Source organism: Penicillium atrosanguineum (assembly GCF_028827265.1).
Source record: "Penicillium atrosanguineum strain IBT 20685 chromosome Unknown utg000002l_segment0_segment0, whole genome shotgun sequence".
NCBI classification, from domain to species: Eukaryota; Fungi; Ascomycota; class Eurotiomycetes; order Eurotiales; family Aspergillaceae; genus Penicillium; species Penicillium atrosanguineum.
The window spans coordinates 2186163-2203984 of NW_026623134.1; the positions used below are offsets into that span (position 1 = coordinate 2186163).

Sequence of the window (17822 nt, forward strand, 5' to 3'; positions counted from 1 at the left end):
AAGGCCGCGCAAGTCAATGGCGACAACCGCTTTCAGCCGCGTGGTTTCACCGGTTCCAGACAATTCGGAATTCTCAGGGGAACTTGGCAATGCTCTCGGGTCGTTTTCCAAGATTAGCCTCTTAGATTCTATGATTGGAGCGATGATGCAAAGGGTCTACCCTCTTCCATGTCAAGCGAGCGAACCCCAAGGGAGATTACAAGTGTCGTTTAACGCCCTCGGCGAATTGAGATGTGGTAATTAGTGTAGGTGAATAAGCCCCCAACGCCCCCCAAAAAACATAGCCAGAAAGTACCAGAAGTATAGAAAAAAGACAACTAAGTGAAAATGATATTGCATTTGTTTCAGATATCCCCTCGTGGAGTCAACATATCAAATATCCCAAAAGAGTCGCATCGGATCGACACTTGGCAATGATGCCTCAGGCAGCCGCACTCCAGAACTTCGTTCGGTCCATCCGACTCTCTACTCATCCCCCCCCACCATCCTTCCACTCGACGCCCCCGTTCCTCCCTCTTCCTCCATTCGACCAAAGAGGCATGTCTTTCTTTGGATTCGATACCTCCCTCCCTAGGGATCGCGGTCGCGGCCCTGGGGCCAAGGGCTTCTTCGAGAACTCGGATCCCTTCGCGCAAGTCGCTTTGGCTGATAAGTTTGTGGATGGTGATGCGTAAGCTCTTTTCACTATGATGGAACCTGACATGAACAAGGTGCTGATATATGATATCTAGTGTTGACTTCGAAGATACCTACGACGGCCTTGGCGACCAGCTCGATGACGATCAAGACGAGTTCAACGACGATACCTTCGGCGGCGGCGGCGGCGGCGGCGGCATTGGAGAGGCTGCGCCCGTCGGTAGAGATTTTGATTTCTTTGGAAGAACTGCTGGTGTTGCCGATGCCATTGGAGAAGAGCAGGTTCGCTATAGCTTGCAGAACCCTCAGTCCGCTCCAGCACCCGCCCAGAGAGCTCCCCCGCCGGCAACGGATCCCACCGAGTCGACCTCTAGGCGCACGGGCTACGAGAAGTACTCTGAACCTGGATATATCCCTGATCTGCAAGCGAAATCGAGCGTTTGGGCGCAGAAGGTCGAACCGAGCCCCGCCCCCGCCCCGGCCCCGGCACCGAGCCGCAAGATAATGAGCCTGGAGGAAGTCGAGGCACTTGAGGCACAGATGCGCCGCGGTCAGCCTGGTGGAAGACTGCCTCCGCAGCAGATGCAGCAGATACAGCAGATGCAGCAGATGATGGCCGATCCGTATCAACGTCACCCTCAACAATTCCCGACGCTTTCTGATGGCTTCCACCAGCTGCCCCCGGAGTTGCAGGCGCAGCTTGAGAAAGGGGGTATGCCACCTCCGCCCCCAGGGATGCCAGAGCTCTATGGCGGACCTGGACCTGCTATTCCTCCCGGTGCCCCATTCTTGCAAAATAACCTCCCTCCCCAGAACATGCCTCCCCAGCCCTCTCGTCATGCCGGTCTGCCCCAGGGTCAGCGGCCGCAGCATATGGAGCAACAGCTGCCGCCCCCGAGCAGCCGCGCACCGAACAATGGCCTGCCGGTTATTACTAACCCGCAGCAGCTTCTGCACCTGACTGAGGAGCAGCGCAATGCTTACCTAGTTGAGGACGCGAAGCGGGCGAAGCGCAACCACAAGATTGCCCTCCTTTCCAGAGGCAACGGCTTGATGACGCCCCAGGACAAGAACTTTATCACGCGAATCCAATTGCAGCAATTGGTGGCCGCGGCCGGTAACGTGGCAGACGCCGATCCCGAGGCTGTGTTGGCCGAGGACTTCTACTATCAGGTCTACAGCCAGATTCGTGGAGCGCCCCGCCAGCACCCCCACCAGCCTCTTGGCCACTTTGCCCAGACCTATCTGCTCCAGACCGGAAACCGTCTCGGTGGAAACCGACACCGAAACCCTTTGCAGGGCGCGGACAATCACATGCAGCGGATGCAGCAGCAAGTCCAGCGCGCTGTTGAGGCTGCCAAGGCCAAGCCCAAGAACAAGCAATTAATCATTGAGGGAAGTTTGGGCAAGATCTCCTTCAGCAACGCCAAGGCGCCGAAGCCTATGCTTAACATCAAGCGTCCCGATAGCTCGGAAGGACCTCGTCCCAAGAAGGTGCAATCGGAGCTTAGCTTGAGCGACCGCAAATCCATTCTCACCAATATTGAGCGTGTTTATAGCGCCCTGATGTCTATGGAGGATATGGAGCGCACGATGCCGCCGCCACCGGAAGAGGGTGATGCAGAAGCGATCCAGAAGCATATGGAATGGCGTCAGGAGCTCCACGGACTCAACCAGAAGCTCTGGAAAGCGCTGAAGGTTATGGAGCCCATTGTACCCAACTCCACCACCCCCCACCCCTTCATCGCCTTCCTGTCCCACGCCAAGGGCAAAAAGGCCATCCCGCGCATCTTCCGCCACATCGACCAGGAACAGCGCGTAACTATCCTTACCATGATCGTCGTGCACCTGGACAGCTTGGACGTGGTGCGCCTTGCACAGTCCATGCCCGGTGAGGCCCAGCCCTCCATGGCTGTGCGCGAAACCATTGACCTGTTCTCGCTGGCCGTCATGCCGAGCTTGCTCCAGTATGTCAATGAGGCACCATTCAACATTATCATCGGTCTCCTGGGCCTGGTCATTGCGCAGACCCACGTGCAGAGCGTGGCTCGCACCAAGGTCGGACTAGGCATCCTGACCATGCTCCTGAGTCGTGCGGAGCTGGTCAAGGAGGCTGGCCAGGCACCCGAGCGTGACTGGCAGCAGTGGGTTGAGAAGTTCAACGTGCTCTTCGACACCCTGGAGCCCGTCCTAGCCGATATCTTCCCCGGCTCGATCAACTCGGGCGACGACATGTACGTCTGGCAATTCCTTGCCGCCGTGGGTATCGGTGCCAGCCCCGAGCAGCAGCAGCGCCTGGTCATTGCTGTCAAGTAAGTGTTATCCCCCTGTTTGTTGACAAGAATCACTTTTGCTAACTACTTTTAGGGACCGCGTCATGGAAACCGTGGGTTACAGCAAGAGCCTCCCTGCAGACATGGCCAGCCAGCGATTGGGCAACGTCAACCTATTTATGCGGGCCATCGGATTGGACGTGGAGCTTCTTGGTTAAACGAGCGGAAACGACTATGGTTTTTTTTTTTTTTTTTGATGTCTGATATTCCGTGCTCGTCAGCACATTGATTCGGCTCACGAATGCCCCTTTGCGAATGAACCCGAGCTGGTCGGGTTCTCGACCGGGGCTCTTAATCTGAGCAATAATTGCATCGATATCGAATGCAGCGCGCAGCATGCAGAAACGCAAGCTCGCGTGCCCTTCCCCGGAACTGCGTTGCACATCCTCCAACGTAGCCCCTGGGAAGAATCTGGCTGGAGCCAAAAGTCTTTACAGGGCACACAATGTAATCCGCCCTTGGAGCATATGTTCATTATTTCCTCCCCATACCAATTTATTTCCTCATTTTCTGTTTACTTTTCACCCGGAGAGGATAGGGCTAGACTGTGGTGGTCCTCTGCTGATCAGGAGGGAAGTGCCCAGGTGTTCTCATAGTCCCAATATAACGGAAGCCACACACATCACCGCATCGGGAACGGGCTAGGTGGAAGCCGGAGATTGGACCACTGGACCCTGAACCGGGGCGATGGTCCCGGCCGTGCATCTAATTCGGCGCGGAGTGGGCTCTAGACCCGCAGCCTAAATGAAACGAGGTTACCGTTGGAGACGCTTCGAGTGATGGCCTGCAGTGTGTCGTGGGGAATCGTCCTAATGCATCTCCATGGGGCCATCTGCGCCGGACACTTATGCCGCGCTTATCTTTCCCAGTTCAGTGTGTACCCTGGTCGTTTTCGTGCCGTGTTCACCGCCAGGAACGATCTACATCACGAGAAAATTAACCGGTCATGGCAATTCATGTCGAGCAGCTAGGGAGTCAATCGAATGGACTAGACAGGCGAGAGGGAATTCGAATGTATCCAAGAGACAAGAGACCAAATGGGATTGGATGGCCACCCTTCTGAGAGCATATAGGCGTCAGACGCAACGGGCGATGCCGCGTAATGGGAGAATAGGAACGGGGAAGAGGGACTGACGAGAGCGGCCGGTCTCCCCCACCTGGAATTTCCCCTTAAAGTGCCTGCCCCTCCTCCCGTTCTATCCCCTCCTCCAATTCATTTTTTTATTATCTTCTTTGAATTATCGCAATCATGTCTGCTGGTTCTGTTCTTGTTGCTGGGTAAGTCGTCCAAGCCTACTCTGGTGAACCCCACTAACCTCCCCGCAGTGGCACGGGCTACATTGGCTCGTTCACCACCCTCGCTCTGCTGGAGGCGGGCTACAAGGTCGTCGTTGCTGATAACCTGTACAACTCCTCCGCCGAGGCTCTGAACCGCATCGAGGCCATCTGCGGCAAGAAGGCTGAGTTCGTTCAGCTCGATGTTACCAACGAGGCCGACTTCGACAAGGTGTTCGAAGCTCACCCCGACATTGACAGCGTGATCCACTTCGCTGCTCTCAAGGTACGACTGTTGCTTTCTCTTACCATTGATGAAAGGTGCTGACAGGGTCTTGATTAGGCTGTCGGCGAGTCCGGCGAGAAGCCTCTGGACTACTACATGGTCAACGTCTACGGCACCATCAACCTTCTGCGCTCGATGGTCCGCCACAACGTCACCAACATTGTCTTCTCCAGCTCCGCCACTGTCTACGGCGATGCCACCCGTTTCCCCAACATGATCCCCATCCCCGAGGAGTGCCCTCTGGGCCCCACCAACCCCTACGGTAACACCAAGTTCGCCGTTGAGACCGCCATCACCGACGTCATCAACGCCCAGCGCAACAACGCCATCAAGGCCGGCAACGAGGCCGAGGCTAAGAAGTGGAACGGTGCTCTGCTTCGCTACTTCAACCCCGCTGGTGCTCACCCCTCCGGCATCATGGGTGAGGACCCCCAGGGCGTCCCCTACAACTTGCTCCCCCTGCTCGCCCAGGTCGCCACTGGCAAGCGCGAGAAGCTGATGGTCTTCGGTGACGGTATGTGACCCCCTTCCCCAAAGTAGACAAAACATTCCCAGCTAACACCCCACAGACTACGCCTCCCACGACGGCACCGCCATCCGTGACTACATCCACATCCTCGATCTCGCTGACGGCCACCTGAAGGCCCTCAACTACCTCCGCGCCAACAACCCCGGTGTCCGTGCCTGGAACCTGGGTACCGGCAAGGGCTCTACTGTCTATGAGATGATCCGCGCCTTCAGCGCCGCTGTCGGCCGTGACCTCCCCTACGAGGTCGCTCCCCGCCGTGCCGGTGACGTCCTCAACCTGACTGCCAACGCGAACCGTGCTACCAAAGAGCTTGGCTGGACTCCTACCCGTACCCTCGAGCAGGCCTGCGAGGACCTCTGGCTGTGGACTAAGAACAACCCCCAGGGCTACCGCCAGCAACCCCCGGCGGAGCTGTTGGCTAAGCTGAAGAAGTAATTTGTTTGATTCTTGGCTGAGATTAAAAAGGCTTTAGGAATTGTGGACATAGATGATTTATTAGTAGAATACATTGAAACGAATTTCCTTTCTACTGAATTTTGACTTCGGACGCAGTTCCACGATATTGAAGTAAACAGACTGACTACCTTACTTGGTAGCTATCCCGGGTACCCGATGAAAAAGAGATGAATAATCTATAAAATTGCTACCAGCTGAATGCATATGAGAACCACCAATCTATAAGTCAACCTCAACCTCAACCCCAGACCCAGACCCATATACCAACTTCACGCCTTATTCTTCTTACTCCTCCTTGACCCAGCACTCGGCGCCTTACCCGAACTCTTCTCTTTCCTCTCCTTCTTCTCCTCCTCAGCCTCCTTCTCCTTCTTCTCCAACCCCCTCTTCACAGCCCCAGCCTTCTCCGCCTCCTCAATCTGCTTCTCACTAAATTCCCAAAGCCTCTTCCCAACATCTTCATCCGCCACATCCTTCCTCGCATAGTCCACCTGCCGACACTCCTTAATCATCCACCCACCCTGTCCACGCCCATAGGTTTCCTCCATAGCCGCGTACAGAATACTTTGCGCGCCCTGCTGTGGCGACTTCAGAACAAGCCACCAGAACGGCCAGGTAATGAGGTACACCAAAAGACCCCACAATGAACCACCCGTAAGCCAGCGCCGTGTTCCAGGTGTCCGACAAGTCCCAGGGTCGACGACAATAACGCGCGCGCAGTTCGGCAGTCCATCGGGTCTTTTATAAGCGCTCAGATGGCGCTGGAAAGACTGAGCAAACGTCATAAGCGCGAATTTACTCATAGCGTAAACATTCTTCCTCTGCGCTGAGTCGTTCTTCGTTTTCGAATTCAAGCCGCGCACTGTATCAAGATCGAATTTCGCTCCGATGTATCCGGACGATGTGGTGAAGATAATCCGTACGTCACGATGGGCGGGCTGTACGCGGAGCGCCGGGCTGAGGATACTCAGGAGGTGAAAGTTGGAGAGGTAATTAACTTGCCATTCGGCATCGATACCGTCGGGAGTGAGAGTTCTAGCGCTGGATGGGAGGGCGATGCCGCCGCAGAGGATGACGGCGTCGAGGCGGCGGGGAGGGGCATTGTCGATCCATTTTGTGGCGAAGGTGCGGACGGAGTGGAGGGATGTGAGGTCGACTTGTTCGGCGTAAATGAGATTGTTTTTAGTCGTGCGGCGGAGGTCCTCAATGTATTCGACTAGGAAAAGGTCGGAGGGTGGTTGTCTGGTTAGGAGGATGACTTGGGCCCCGCGGAGGGCGAGTTCTTGGACTACGCTTGCGCCAATTCCTGATGTGCCGCCCTGGGAGGTATTAGATGGGTGAATTTGGAGCTGGGGGAGGGTAAACGGACCGTCACCATTACTACTTTCGAATGCATTAACCGTTCGGAGATATTGCGGGCTCCGCCGAAGTAGTATTTCAGCACGCCGATGAGGAGGACCCATGGCGCATAGCGAAAGACCGACCAGATCCATGGAATGGTATCAAGGCCATCTGCGATGCCCTTGACGATAATTGGGATGGGCATTTTGGCGTTGGGTTAGTTGGGGTGAGGAAAAGAAGTCGAGCTGTTCGAAAGGGCGCCGCGCGTTATCCGTTATCCGTTATCGATAAGATTGCCACACTTGCTCTCTTTCCGCTCTGTGCTCTTCTACTTGGCAACGATGTCGGACGACGAGGACTATTTCCTTCCGTTAGAAGACCAGCGGGTCTTTGGCGCGGGTATTAAGCGTAAACGTGTGCCGTTTGTACGCTCGTCGGAGCACGAGTTGAGCACGACGAGACCCGCTTCTACTCCTGCTACGAACATCGCCGATACCTACCTCTCTATTGTTCTCAAGAAGACCGCCGGGGACGTCGCGGAGAATTTAAAAGAGGATGATTCGAGTACGTCAAGAAGTGAATCAAGAAGTGCTTCGAAGGAACAGACGCCTCCTGCTCGCACAACACACTCTGCGCCTCCAGTAGCAGAAGCAGTCGCTCCACCTCCAAACGATCACTGCGAGATATGCCACCTCCCACTCTCCTCCGAACCGGGCATCGACTCAAATATACGTCCTCACGAAGCCTCCTTGGCCCATCAAGTCTGCCTTAATCACTCCCACCCCCCATCGCACCTAGACCGCACCCGCACAGGCTTGCGCTATCTTTCCACCTACGGCTGGAACCCCGACAGCCGGCTTGGTCTCGGCGCATCAGGCAGAGAGGGTATCCGAGAACCACTCAAAGGCCGTATCAAAAACGACAAAGCCGGCCTAGGCTCCGGATTAGACAAAGACGGAGATCGATTACCAGCACCGTTGCCACCACCGAAGAAAATACAGAAGCTAAACGCCAAGCAAGCGCGGAAAGGTGCCGACGAGGCGAGGAAGCGAGGTGACAAGCTGAGGAATATGTTCTTTCAGAATGACGAGGTACTGAAGTATCTCGGCGAAAATGCTTGATTATGATTTAGACCTAGCAATTAGCGTGTTTTTGCTTTTCCGAGATACCCAGAAAGTTGAGAACTCTAATAGAGATGGAATAAGAGCAAGAGATGGATTTGTTTTCTGTGCAGTACGTGATTCGCAAGTCCTCTGTACTATGAGCTTCCCTCCAACATAAAAGTCCAGCCATATAAGAAATGCCCGGACCAGAGACCAATATCAACATAATGAAAAGATGGTATCACAACGGCGCTGAATGAATACATGGCACAGTAGACAAGGAAATGGAGTAGGTGGCTGTGTATCATCCACCTACTTGAAAAATCGGTACTTCTTTTCCTTGTCCTTTTTGTCCTTATCCTTCTTGTCCTTATCTTTCTTCTCCTTGTCTTTCTTAAGCAATTTCCCTCCCAACGGCGCTGATGCCGGGCTTGATCCGTTTGATCCTAGGCTCATACCAGCCATTAGGGCCTCCGGGGGCGCCGGTGCGTTCGAATGCGCCGTAGATATGGCCTTTTTCTGTGGCTGAGCTTGGGGAGCAGGCGGTGCCTCGCGCTCAAACAGGTGTGCTGGAGCGGATGGCTTGGGTCGCTCAGCGGGGATGTCCAGGCGGCGCTTATCAATGCTGAGGTCACCGACTTGGCGCATGAAGAGTCCTGAGGTCATCATGTGTGTTGTTGCCAGGAAGATGTCACGGCCGTAGGCCTGGGAGAGTTCATAGCAGGTGCGCGCTTCGGAGTAGGTGGCACCTCCGGCCATGAAGACGATCAGGCGCTGCCTTGGCTGGTCGGCGGATCGAGTGCGTGCCCAGGTTGGTTTGGCGCTGCGCAGGGATGCTTGCTGCGTGATCATCTCTTGGGCAGCCATCCCGCCATCGGTTTCGGTGTGAGGTCTGGTGAAGGGAAAGACTGTCGGGTCCAAAGTCCCTCGGATTTGTTCCTCTAGCATCTGCTTGACACCAATGTCGTAGCGAGAAAGGCTAAGTTCTTCAGTCTCGGGAACTAGAGCTTTCTTATTGAAAAGCGGTTGCACTGGGGGCTTCTCATCCTTGAGCGGTTTCTCTACCCGCGCACCGAGAAGGCCAAGGTTAGCAATAACGTTCCCGTCTGGTCCAGGGAGTTCTGCGTGGGACATCAGCTTGCGAATGTCGCCACCTAGTAAACCTCCACGGTACAGGATATAGAGGAGAATCAGCCGGAGCCGGTCTTGAGGGACAACGGATTCGTCGTCAAGCAACTGGACAAGCTGCGCAGCCAGATTCTTGGCTTTCTTGTAGTTCTCGTCCAGGCCAGTGGCAAAGGATTGCTCAATGGAGCTTACTTCCAACAGCTTGCGGGTTTGGAAGAATTTCATACATTCTTCTGCCATGTTCAAATGCAGTGTGTAAGCATCTTTGCCCTCCGTAAACTCAGTTAGACCTGCCAGCATGTCCTTGATCGTATTAACGTTGGTTTTGTCGTTGCTGCAAGTAGCGATGTTAGCTATATCGGGGCATAATGAAGAACATGTTCTCTTACTCATCAGCAAACTGGGAGTTCGCTTGTCTGAACTTGGCAAAATCATCGCCCAATTTACCAAGCACGTCTTTCATGTGCATGTGTCGGTAGTCCACCCAGATCTTGTCGTGCTCGCCAAGCTCCATATCCTTGTAGTCTTCATTCGGTTTACCCTCGTTGACCTTAGTCTTGTAGGTGACCTTGTCTCCCTCTTTGATTGGTAAAAGATCATGCACCATGGCCTGATATGTAAATTCATGGAGAAGAGGGGCGAAGATATCCATAGAGCGGTCCACCACAAGCAATACTCCCCGAGGCCGGTTAGACGGAGGCGGGAAGTCTCGTTGGAATTGTGCGAACTGATCTAGCTCCGATTGGATAAAACGTGCCAGATGAGAGGAAAGTACACCGGCTTCGTGCGTTGGGGTTCGCGGCCGGTAATACCGGATGACGGGATATTCGCCCAAAGAGGCACAGAGTGAGACAACCTGGACGATAGTAAGCTCCGCATTCCACCTAAGTCACGCATAGAGAGAATATTATACCTTCTGGGCGAGATCCTGGAGGTGGTTCTTGATCAAATGGTTGCAGCCTGGATGGAAGAGCACTGGGAAGCTCCATGGATCACGGAAAGTAACCACGTGTGACTCTCTGGGATAGAAATTGATATTCATAATCCGATAATCTGCAATGCGGTCACGCGCCATTTGAGATCTATCAAGCCGCGCACGTTGCTGCTGGTCGAGGACTGATACCGGTTAGCCAAAGCGCTTCGCCCATGCCCAATTTTTGCCCACTGACAAGAGGTCCAAACCAAGATTGCTTTCCTGTACCTTCCGACCTCGAAATCGGCCATTAGGCAGTCGACGATCCATGTCTCTGGTGTCAGGATGTATAGTGCGTCCATATCCGGATTGGACATCCGTCGCTGCTCAATTTGTTCGACACCTGCGGGGTGACAGCGCTGGTTAGCGAGCGGTCCAGAGTCCCGGACCTGGAGGGAACCCACTGGAGACATTCAAGTTGAGAATCTCTTCTTCTTTCACAGCGGAATTAATTAATTTCCTGCTCTGTTCGTCCACCACCAAGACTTTCCACTGTACGGGGGAAGCTATCGTCAGTGCCCGCCACTGAGGAGAACCGGGGCGCAACCCACCTCATTACCGCCCGCATTCCGGATTGTGTTGAGTATGACTGCGAGAAGAAGTACAATGTCAGCCAACCCACCTCCAGAGGAACCTTAGCACCGTGACATCACGTACTGTCGCGTTGGATGTTGATTATTGAGGAGCCCATGGTGGCGGGCCACAAGGCCGAAGGATCAAGGCGGAAGCAGAGGATCAAGAAGGAGAAGGACTCAATGCGCAGAGGAAGTGGAGGAAGAAGGTGAAGAAGAAGCAGAGAGGGAGTTCAGATAGGTGGCCCGTAGGAGGTATATGAAGGAGAAAGCGGTTCCCCACCATTGGAGCTTCGACAGGATGCAGAAGTGGATCTCCCGGTGGCGCGCCAGGGAACTCATTTCAACCCGATAAGCAACTTTTTTCTTGAAACCACCCTGAAACGACCTTTCTTTTTTGCATTTCCAACGTCTTTACACCTTTTAGGCCTTTGTTTCATTCCTTTACTGGTCTAGGGTCTAGGGCGGAATGCAGTCATGGGGTAGAAGCAGTCGCTCGCTTTTCTGCTCATTGCGATCATGCACTCCAATTCGGCCTGAGCAGCATTGCTCCGTCACAACCCTTCTGTGCTCCAAAAGACGACATAGCCCGATACTTGCACCCCACAAACGGCATTTTACAACATCCCCTGTCCTCCGGCGAACAAAACGAGACAAAAAGGCCAAAGGACCGCAAGCCAAGCCTGGTGCTACCCCGAATCGCAATGACTCCTTGATGTCCAGCAGGCAAAGACAACGTCTTGCAGAGTTCGATCGGAGTGTGGAAGAAGCATTGGTTGATGTGCGCAACAAACTCCTGAAAACAGGGCAGATGTCAGAAGGATGGAAGCAAATCGAACGCCGGGTGTTGAATGCCTTGCGAATGGATGAAGCAAAGTCGGATGCGGGCCCGTTGCTGCAGACGAAGAGGTCGTTACAAAGGGCTATGATTTCTGCTGGGGCACAGGGTATACGAAATGAACTGGAATATCTCAACTACGCCGATCGAACCACGAGGGATTACTCAACTCCGAACCTCGAAGCACAGAAGAAGGTGGCCGACCTCCGTTATCCGGCTGAATGGTATCCCGCCGCACGCTCTATTCAACGAACAGTGCATCTTCATGTCGGCCCAACGAACTCTGGAAAGACATACCACGCTCTGAAGCGACTGGAAGCCAGCAAATCGGGATTCTACGCAGGGCCGTTGAGACTACTTGCACAGGAAGTGTATCATCGGTTTAAGACAAGTGGTATTCCATGCAGCCTGGTGACCGGTGATGAAGTCAAAGTCCCTGAGGATGGCCAGGTGCCACGCGTCATGAGTAATACAGTGGAAATGGTCAGCCTTGGGCAAGACTTTGATGTGGGAGTCATCGACGAGATTCAGATGATTTCAAATCCACAACGAGGATGGGCATGGACGCGAGCTGTTCTTGGAGCTCGTGTCAAAGAGTTGCATCTATGCGGTGAAACCCGTGCTGTGCCGTTGATTCGGGAGCTCTGCGCTCTCACGGGAGATAATTTGGAAATTCACCGCTACGACCGCCTGAATCCTTTGCAGGTCATGCCCCAGAGTTTGAAGGGCAATTTAAACAACCTCCAGAAGGGTGATTGCCTGGTGTCATTCTCCCGCGTCGGAATTCACGCCTTGAAGGCCGACATCGAAAGATTGACTGGAAGACGAGCAGCTATTGTTTACGGCGGCCTGCCGGCTGAAATTCGAACCCAACAGGCTAATCTGTTCAACAACCCTGACAATGACTATGACTTCCTCGTCGCAAGTGATGCGATTGGTATGGGGTTGAACTTGTAAGTATATCATATCTCTCCGCTCTGAAACTCAACTGACACTTAGCAGGAGCTGTAAGCGTGTCATCTTCGAAACTTTGATCAAACGTCTTCCTGGTGGTCTGCAGAGATTGTCGGTCCCAGAGATCAAGCAGATTGGTGGACGTGCAGGCCGGTATCGCCCAGCAAGTGCCACGAATGATTCAGAAGATGGAGCCAACGTAGGCCTAGTCACATCCCTTGAAGAAGTCGATCTACCCTATATTGTCAGGGCCATGGGTACAGAACCCCCACCACTCCGTGCTGCTGGGATCGTTCCCACGGATGCTACCTACAAGAAGTTTGCCACATACTTCCCGAGATCTACCCCATTCGAGTATCTGCTCAGGCGCGTCAGAGAAATTGCCGAAATCAACCCTCTTTTCTTCATGTGTGATGCGAAGGATCAGCTCGCTAATGCCGAAATCATTGACAATGTGACTGGGTTACGGCTTCAGTCACAGTTGACGCTAATGGCCGCCCCAATGGACACAAGAACTACCGCTGGGTACGACGCTATCTCTGAATTCGCAGACTGCGTGGCCGAGAACTCACGCGGACGGTTTTTGGATATTCTTGCTCTCAGGCTGGAGGTCTTACAAGAACCAGTATCCGGACAAAAGGAATACCTGCACGAATTGGAGAACCTGCACAAAGCTATCATTCTCTACTCATGGCTGGGTTTCCGCTTCGGCGGCGTCTTCACGGACCGGACTCTTGCTGTGCATGTCAAGGAGCTCGTCGAGGAACGAATGATTCGAGCATTGACTGAGTTCTCAGCCAACAAGAAACTACGGAAGGACGCGTCTCTGCGCCGCCAGATTGCGCTGCAGAAGCAGCTCCTTGAGCAAGGAAAAGTTGACTTTGAAAATGATGGCGAGCCTGAAGGAAGAGAAGAGGAAGTGGAGGAAGACCAAGCAGAGGAAGGCTCGTCAGGTCTACCGACTCCCCTTTCTGAGATTGGTATGATTGAAGCAGAGTCCTCAGACAGCCCAAATACCGACCTCGAGGCTGATTTGGATGAAGACAGCTCTTCAGAGAGCTCTCATCCCCGACCGAAGCTCCCAGGCAACGCGGAGACCTCTTCTGTATAATGTGAACGATGTAATAAAAGACTTGTATATTATTTGTATAACATTAAACCATTCTCTAACGGCTCCAGCACGAAATGTCTATATTTAATCGTTTATAGTTGTCTTATCTCTTATCGGTGGCGATTTCGGCCGGACTGATTTTCCGCCTTCACTTTGCTTCGCGAAGGTCGGTCTCGTTCGGTGTTTGCGCCCTCGCTCACATCGCTTTACTCGCGCCTTTCGTTCCCTTCGATCGTCGCTCTTCCGATCTGTCGCCAGGATGGATGACCTGGAGTCTCTGGAGCTGCTTTCGCTCGTATCGCGAGTGACGAGCGAGCTCCAGAACCACCTGGGCATTTCCGACAAGACTCTGGCCGAATTTGTGATCGACCAACACCTCAAATGCAATGGACACTTCCCTGAATTCAAGAAGGGCCTTGATGACATGGGCGCCGAGTTCCCGCAAAGCTTGATGGAGAGTATCGATCGCCTTGTCCTTACGATGCACCCAAAGTACAAGTCAAAGAAAGCGGAAAATGGCGATTCGGGTGCCGGAGGCGATGGTTTGATGGACGAGCTGGATGTTTTAGAGAAGAAGTCGCGGGTTTTTAAGGGTCTGGCTGTCCCAGATAGGGAGAAGCGCTGGGAAGAGAACGACTACCTTGATCGCCAGGCCGCTAAAGAAGCCGACGCGCAAGAAGGCGCCATGGACGACACATTTGCAATGCTGGAGGGACTTGCTGGGAAGCCAAAAGAAGAAAATCCATCCGCCGTTAGAGATGAGCGCAGCAGCAGGAAGCGAAGTCGCAGCCCCAAGTACGATGACTACGACCGCGGACGACGACACAAAGACAAATATCGATCGAGGTCCCGGAGTCCCCATCGCCGCAGCAAGAACGACGACATTGTGGACGAATTCGGACGATCCATCGACAGACCTAGCAAGCGAGAAGATGGCCGCAACGGACACAGTGATCGCCGGAGACGTCGCGATCGTGAACGTGATGACGACGAGGAATACTTCCGACGACCGCCACCCGTTGAACTGGACGATCATCCAATTCTTTACAAAATTTATGAGGGACGTGTTACAGGCGTGAAGGACTTCGGTGCCTTTGTGAATCTACAGGGAGTTCAAGGGAAGGTCGACGGCCTTGTCCACGTTTCTGCGATGCAAGAAGGCGTGCGGGTGAACCACCCCGGTGACCTTGTGTCTCGTGGCCAGCCAGTCAAGGTCAAGGTTGTGAGCATGGAAGGTACCCGCATTGGACTGTCAATGAAGGAGGTCGACCAGGTAACAGGAATGGATATTGTTCCCCAGAAGCGTTTGGCTTCAGGCGCGAACATGCAACGCCTTGACGGGTCGTCAGAAAACGACCGATACGGCGATCTCAGTTCAGATGTACCCGTCATTGAAGAATCTAACGGACGGCCGATGAGGAATCGCAAGCGTATGACCTCGCCTGAACGATGGGAGATCAGACAGCTCATTGCTTCTGGTGTTGCATCCGCCGCAGACTACCCTGATCTTGATGACGAGTACCATGCCACCCTCACCGGCGAGGGAACGTTTGAAGAAGAGGAAGACGTCGATATTGAAGTCAAGGACGAAGAGCCTCCTTTCCTGGCTGGTCAGACAAAGCAGTCGCTCGAACTCTCACCTATCCGTGTCGTCAAGGCCCCTGATGGCTCCATGAACCGTGCCGCCATGTCGGGTACCAATCTTGCCAAGGAGAGACGCGAATTGAAACAGGGAGAGGCACAAGACAAAGCTGCTGAACGAGCCAACGAGGTCGACCTCAATGCACAATGGCAGGATCCCATGGTGGCACCAGAGGATCGCAAGTTTGCTGCGGATCTGCGCAGCACTCAGCAACCCAAGCAGGATGATGCAGTACCGGAGTGGAAGAGGGTCACCATGGGCAAGAACCAGTCCTTTGGCAAGCGAACCGACATGAGCATCAAACAGCAGCGTGAGAGTCTGCCAGTGTACAAGTTCCGCAAACAACTGCTGGATGCCGTAAAGGATAACCAGCTGATGATTGTGGTTGGAGATACTGGTTCAGGAAAGACCACGCAGCTGACGCAGTTCTTGGCTGAGGCTGGATACGGAAACAATGGTATCATCGGTTGCACTCAACCTCGTCGTGTCGCTGCCATGTCTGTGGCCAAGCGTGTGTCCGAGGAAGTAGGCTGCAGACTGGGAGCAGAGGTTGGATACACAATCCGTTTCGAAGACTGCACAAGTCCAGAGACCAAGATCAAGTACATGACCGATGGAATGCTTCAGCGAGAAATTCTGCTGGACCCAGATCTCAAGAAGTACTCCGTGATCATGCTTGACGAAGCTCACGAGCGAACAATTGCCACAGATATCTTGTTCGGCCTGTTGAAGAAGACCATCAAGCGCCGGTCCGATCTTCGCTTGATTATTACATCGGCCACTCTGGACGCCGAGAAGTTCTCTGAATACTTCCACGGCTGTCCTATCTTCTCGATTCCTGGACGAACATTCCCTGTCGAGATGATGTATTCGAAGGAGCCTGAGTCTGACTATCTGGATGCTGCTCTTATCACAGTTATGCAGATTCACTTGACTGAACCGGCTGGTGACATCCTTCTCTTCCTTACTGGCCAAGAAGAAATTGACACCTCCTGTGAAATTTTATTCGAGCGGATGAAAGCATTGGGCTCTACGGTCCCCGAGCTGGTCATCCTTCCTGTCTACTCTGCACTTCCCAGTGAGGTACAAAGTCGAATTTTCGAACCTGCGCCGCCCGGTGGCCGCAAGGTTGTCATCGCGACTAACATTGCTGAGACTTCAATTACCATCGACAACATCTACTATGTCATTGACCCGGGCTTTGTGAAGCAGAATGCCTACGACCCGAAGCTTGGTATGGATTCGCTCGTGGTGACACCTATTTCCCAGGCACAGGCCAAGCAGCGAGCTGGCCGTGCAGGCAGAACAGGTCCTGGAAAGTGTTTCCGACTGTACACGGAGGCCGCGTATCAATCCGAGATGCTCCCCACCACCATTCCTGAAATTCAGCGTCAGAACCTGTCGCATACTATTCTCATGCTCAAGGCAATGGGCATCAATGATCTTCTTCACTTCGACTTCATGGATCCGCCACCCACCAACACCATGTTGACAGCTCTTGAGGAGTTGTACGCCTTGTCAGCTTTGGATGACGAAGGTCTACTGACTCGTCTGGGCCGCAAGATGGCCGACTTCCCCATGGAGCCCGCTCTTGCGAAGGTGCTTATTGCTTCCGTCGATATGGGCTGCTCTGATGAGATGCTCAGTATCGTCGCCATGCTCTCAATCCAATCTGTATTCTACCGACCCAAGGAAAAGCAGCAACAGGCCGACCAGAAGAAGGCCAAGTTCCACGATCCATGCGGTGATCATCTTACCTTGTTGAATGTCTACAATGGCTGGAAGAATTCCAAATTCAACAACACTTGGTGCTTCGAAAACTTCATCCAAGTCCGAGCCATCGCTCGGGCCAAGGATGTGCGCAATCAGCTCATGGGCATCATGGACCGCTACCGCCACAAGATCATCTCTTGCGGACGAAACACTACCAAGGTGCGACAAGCACTCTGTACAGGTTTCTTCCGGAACGCCGCTCGCAAGGATCCCCAAGAAGGATACAAGACGCTGGTGGAAGGCACACCTGTGTACATGCACCCGAGCTCCGCACTATTCGGAAAGCCATCCGAACATGTTATCTACCACACCTTGGTGCTCACCACGAAGGAGTATATGCACTGCACCACTTCGATCGAGCCGAAGTGGCTCGTGGAGGCAGCACCGACTTTCTTCAAGGTGGCACCTACGGATCGTCTGTCGAAGCGCAAGAAGGCTGAGCGCATCCAACCTCTTCACAATCGGTTTGCTGGCGAGGACGATTGGCGTCTTTCGGCCCAGCGCCGCCAAGGCAGAGGTGGTGGCGGAGGAACTTGGGGTTGATCTGTTACTTTCAAGGATACCAATGTTTTGTTGCATGTTCTATCGTATATTCACCGTGTACTTTTCTCAAGCTTGACGAATCAAAATGGACTGGCGTTTGAATGGAAATAGCCATTCCTTGCATTGTATGATGATCCCAAAATGTACAGCGTAGAAGCCAAGCGTGTAGTTTCTGTCTCTTTAAAATTACCTAGGCACTTCACAGTTTACTTTCAGCAACTCAGAACATTTCGAGGAAAGAATAAGTTAATCGCTGAACCGTTTTAGTTCAAAGTGGGTGATGGGTCGGTGATGACCAATCAGAGGGTGCGAAATCTCGAAGACATCGG

The 17822-nt window shown here is 53.4% G+C and overlaps 7 protein-coding genes across 7 annotated transcripts; 5 read left to right on the top strand and 2 right to left on the bottom strand.

Annotated features, from left to right (window-relative positions):
• Window positions 1-416: 416 nt before the first annotated feature.
• N7443_002600 (deadenylation-dependent mRNA-decapping factor PAT1) lies at window positions 417-3127 on the top strand (the record flags this gene model as incomplete). The annotated part of the gene is made up of 3 exons (XM_056882656.1): window positions 417-670; window positions 732-2948; window positions 3004-3127. 3 exons carry the CDS (start codon window positions 417-419, stop codon window positions 3125-3127), a joined length of 2595 nt encoding a protein of 864 aa, XP_056744497.1.
• A 1091-nt stretch (window positions 3128-4218) lies between these two features.
• On the top strand, window positions 4219-5494 carry N7443_002601 (NAD-dependent epimerase/dehydratase family protein; the record flags this gene model as incomplete). Its single annotated transcript, XM_056882657.1, has 4 exons — window positions 4219-4247; window positions 4296-4530; window positions 4588-5044; window positions 5100-5494. The coding sequence occupies 4 exons, from the start codon at window positions 4219-4221 to the stop codon at window positions 5492-5494; spliced, it is 1116 nt and encodes a 371-aa protein (XP_056744498.1).
• A 290-nt stretch (window positions 5495-5784) lies between these two features.
• On the bottom strand, window positions 5785-7061 carry N7443_002602 (putative oxidoreductase; the record flags this gene model as incomplete). Its single annotated transcript, XM_056882658.1, has 2 exons — window positions 5785-6834; window positions 6885-7061. 2 exons carry the CDS (start codon window positions 7059-7061, stop codon window positions 5785-5787), a joined length of 1227 nt encoding a protein of 408 aa, XP_056744499.1.
• A 136-nt stretch (window positions 7062-7197) lies between these two features.
• On the top strand, window positions 7198-7977 carry N7443_002603 (putative G-patch domain protein; the record flags this gene model as incomplete). Its single annotated transcript, XM_056882659.1, has 1 exon — window positions 7198-7977. The coding sequence occupies one exon, from the start codon at window positions 7198-7200 to the stop codon at window positions 7975-7977; it is 780 nt and encodes a 259-aa protein (XP_056744500.1).
• A 294-nt stretch (window positions 7978-8271) lies between these two features.
• Window positions 8272-10751, bottom strand: N7443_002604 (Sec1 family protein; the record flags this gene model as incomplete). Its single annotated transcript, XM_056882660.1, has 7 exons — window positions 8272-9421; window positions 9477-9943; window positions 10001-10203; window positions 10257-10403; window positions 10465-10552; window positions 10612-10649; window positions 10718-10751. 7 exons carry the CDS (start codon window positions 10749-10751, stop codon window positions 8272-8274), a joined length of 2127 nt encoding a protein of 708 aa, XP_056744501.1.
• Window positions 10752-11101: 350 nt separating this feature from the next.
• N7443_002605 (ATP-dependent RNA helicase SUV3) lies at window positions 11102-13535 on the top strand (the record flags this gene model as incomplete). The annotated part of the gene is made up of 2 exons (XM_056882661.1): window positions 11102-12423; window positions 12473-13535. The coding sequence occupies 2 exons, from the start codon at window positions 11102-11104 to the stop codon at window positions 13533-13535; spliced, it is 2385 nt and encodes a 794-aa protein (XP_056744502.1).
• Window positions 13536-13794: 259 nt separating this feature from the next.
• On the top strand, window positions 13795-17493 carry N7443_002606 (uncharacterized protein; the record flags this gene model as incomplete). Its single annotated transcript, XM_056882662.1, has 1 exon — window positions 13795-17493. One exon carries the CDS (start codon window positions 13795-13797, stop codon window positions 17491-17493), a length of 3699 nt encoding a protein of 1232 aa, XP_056744503.1.
• Window positions 17494-17822: the final 329 nt, after the last annotated feature.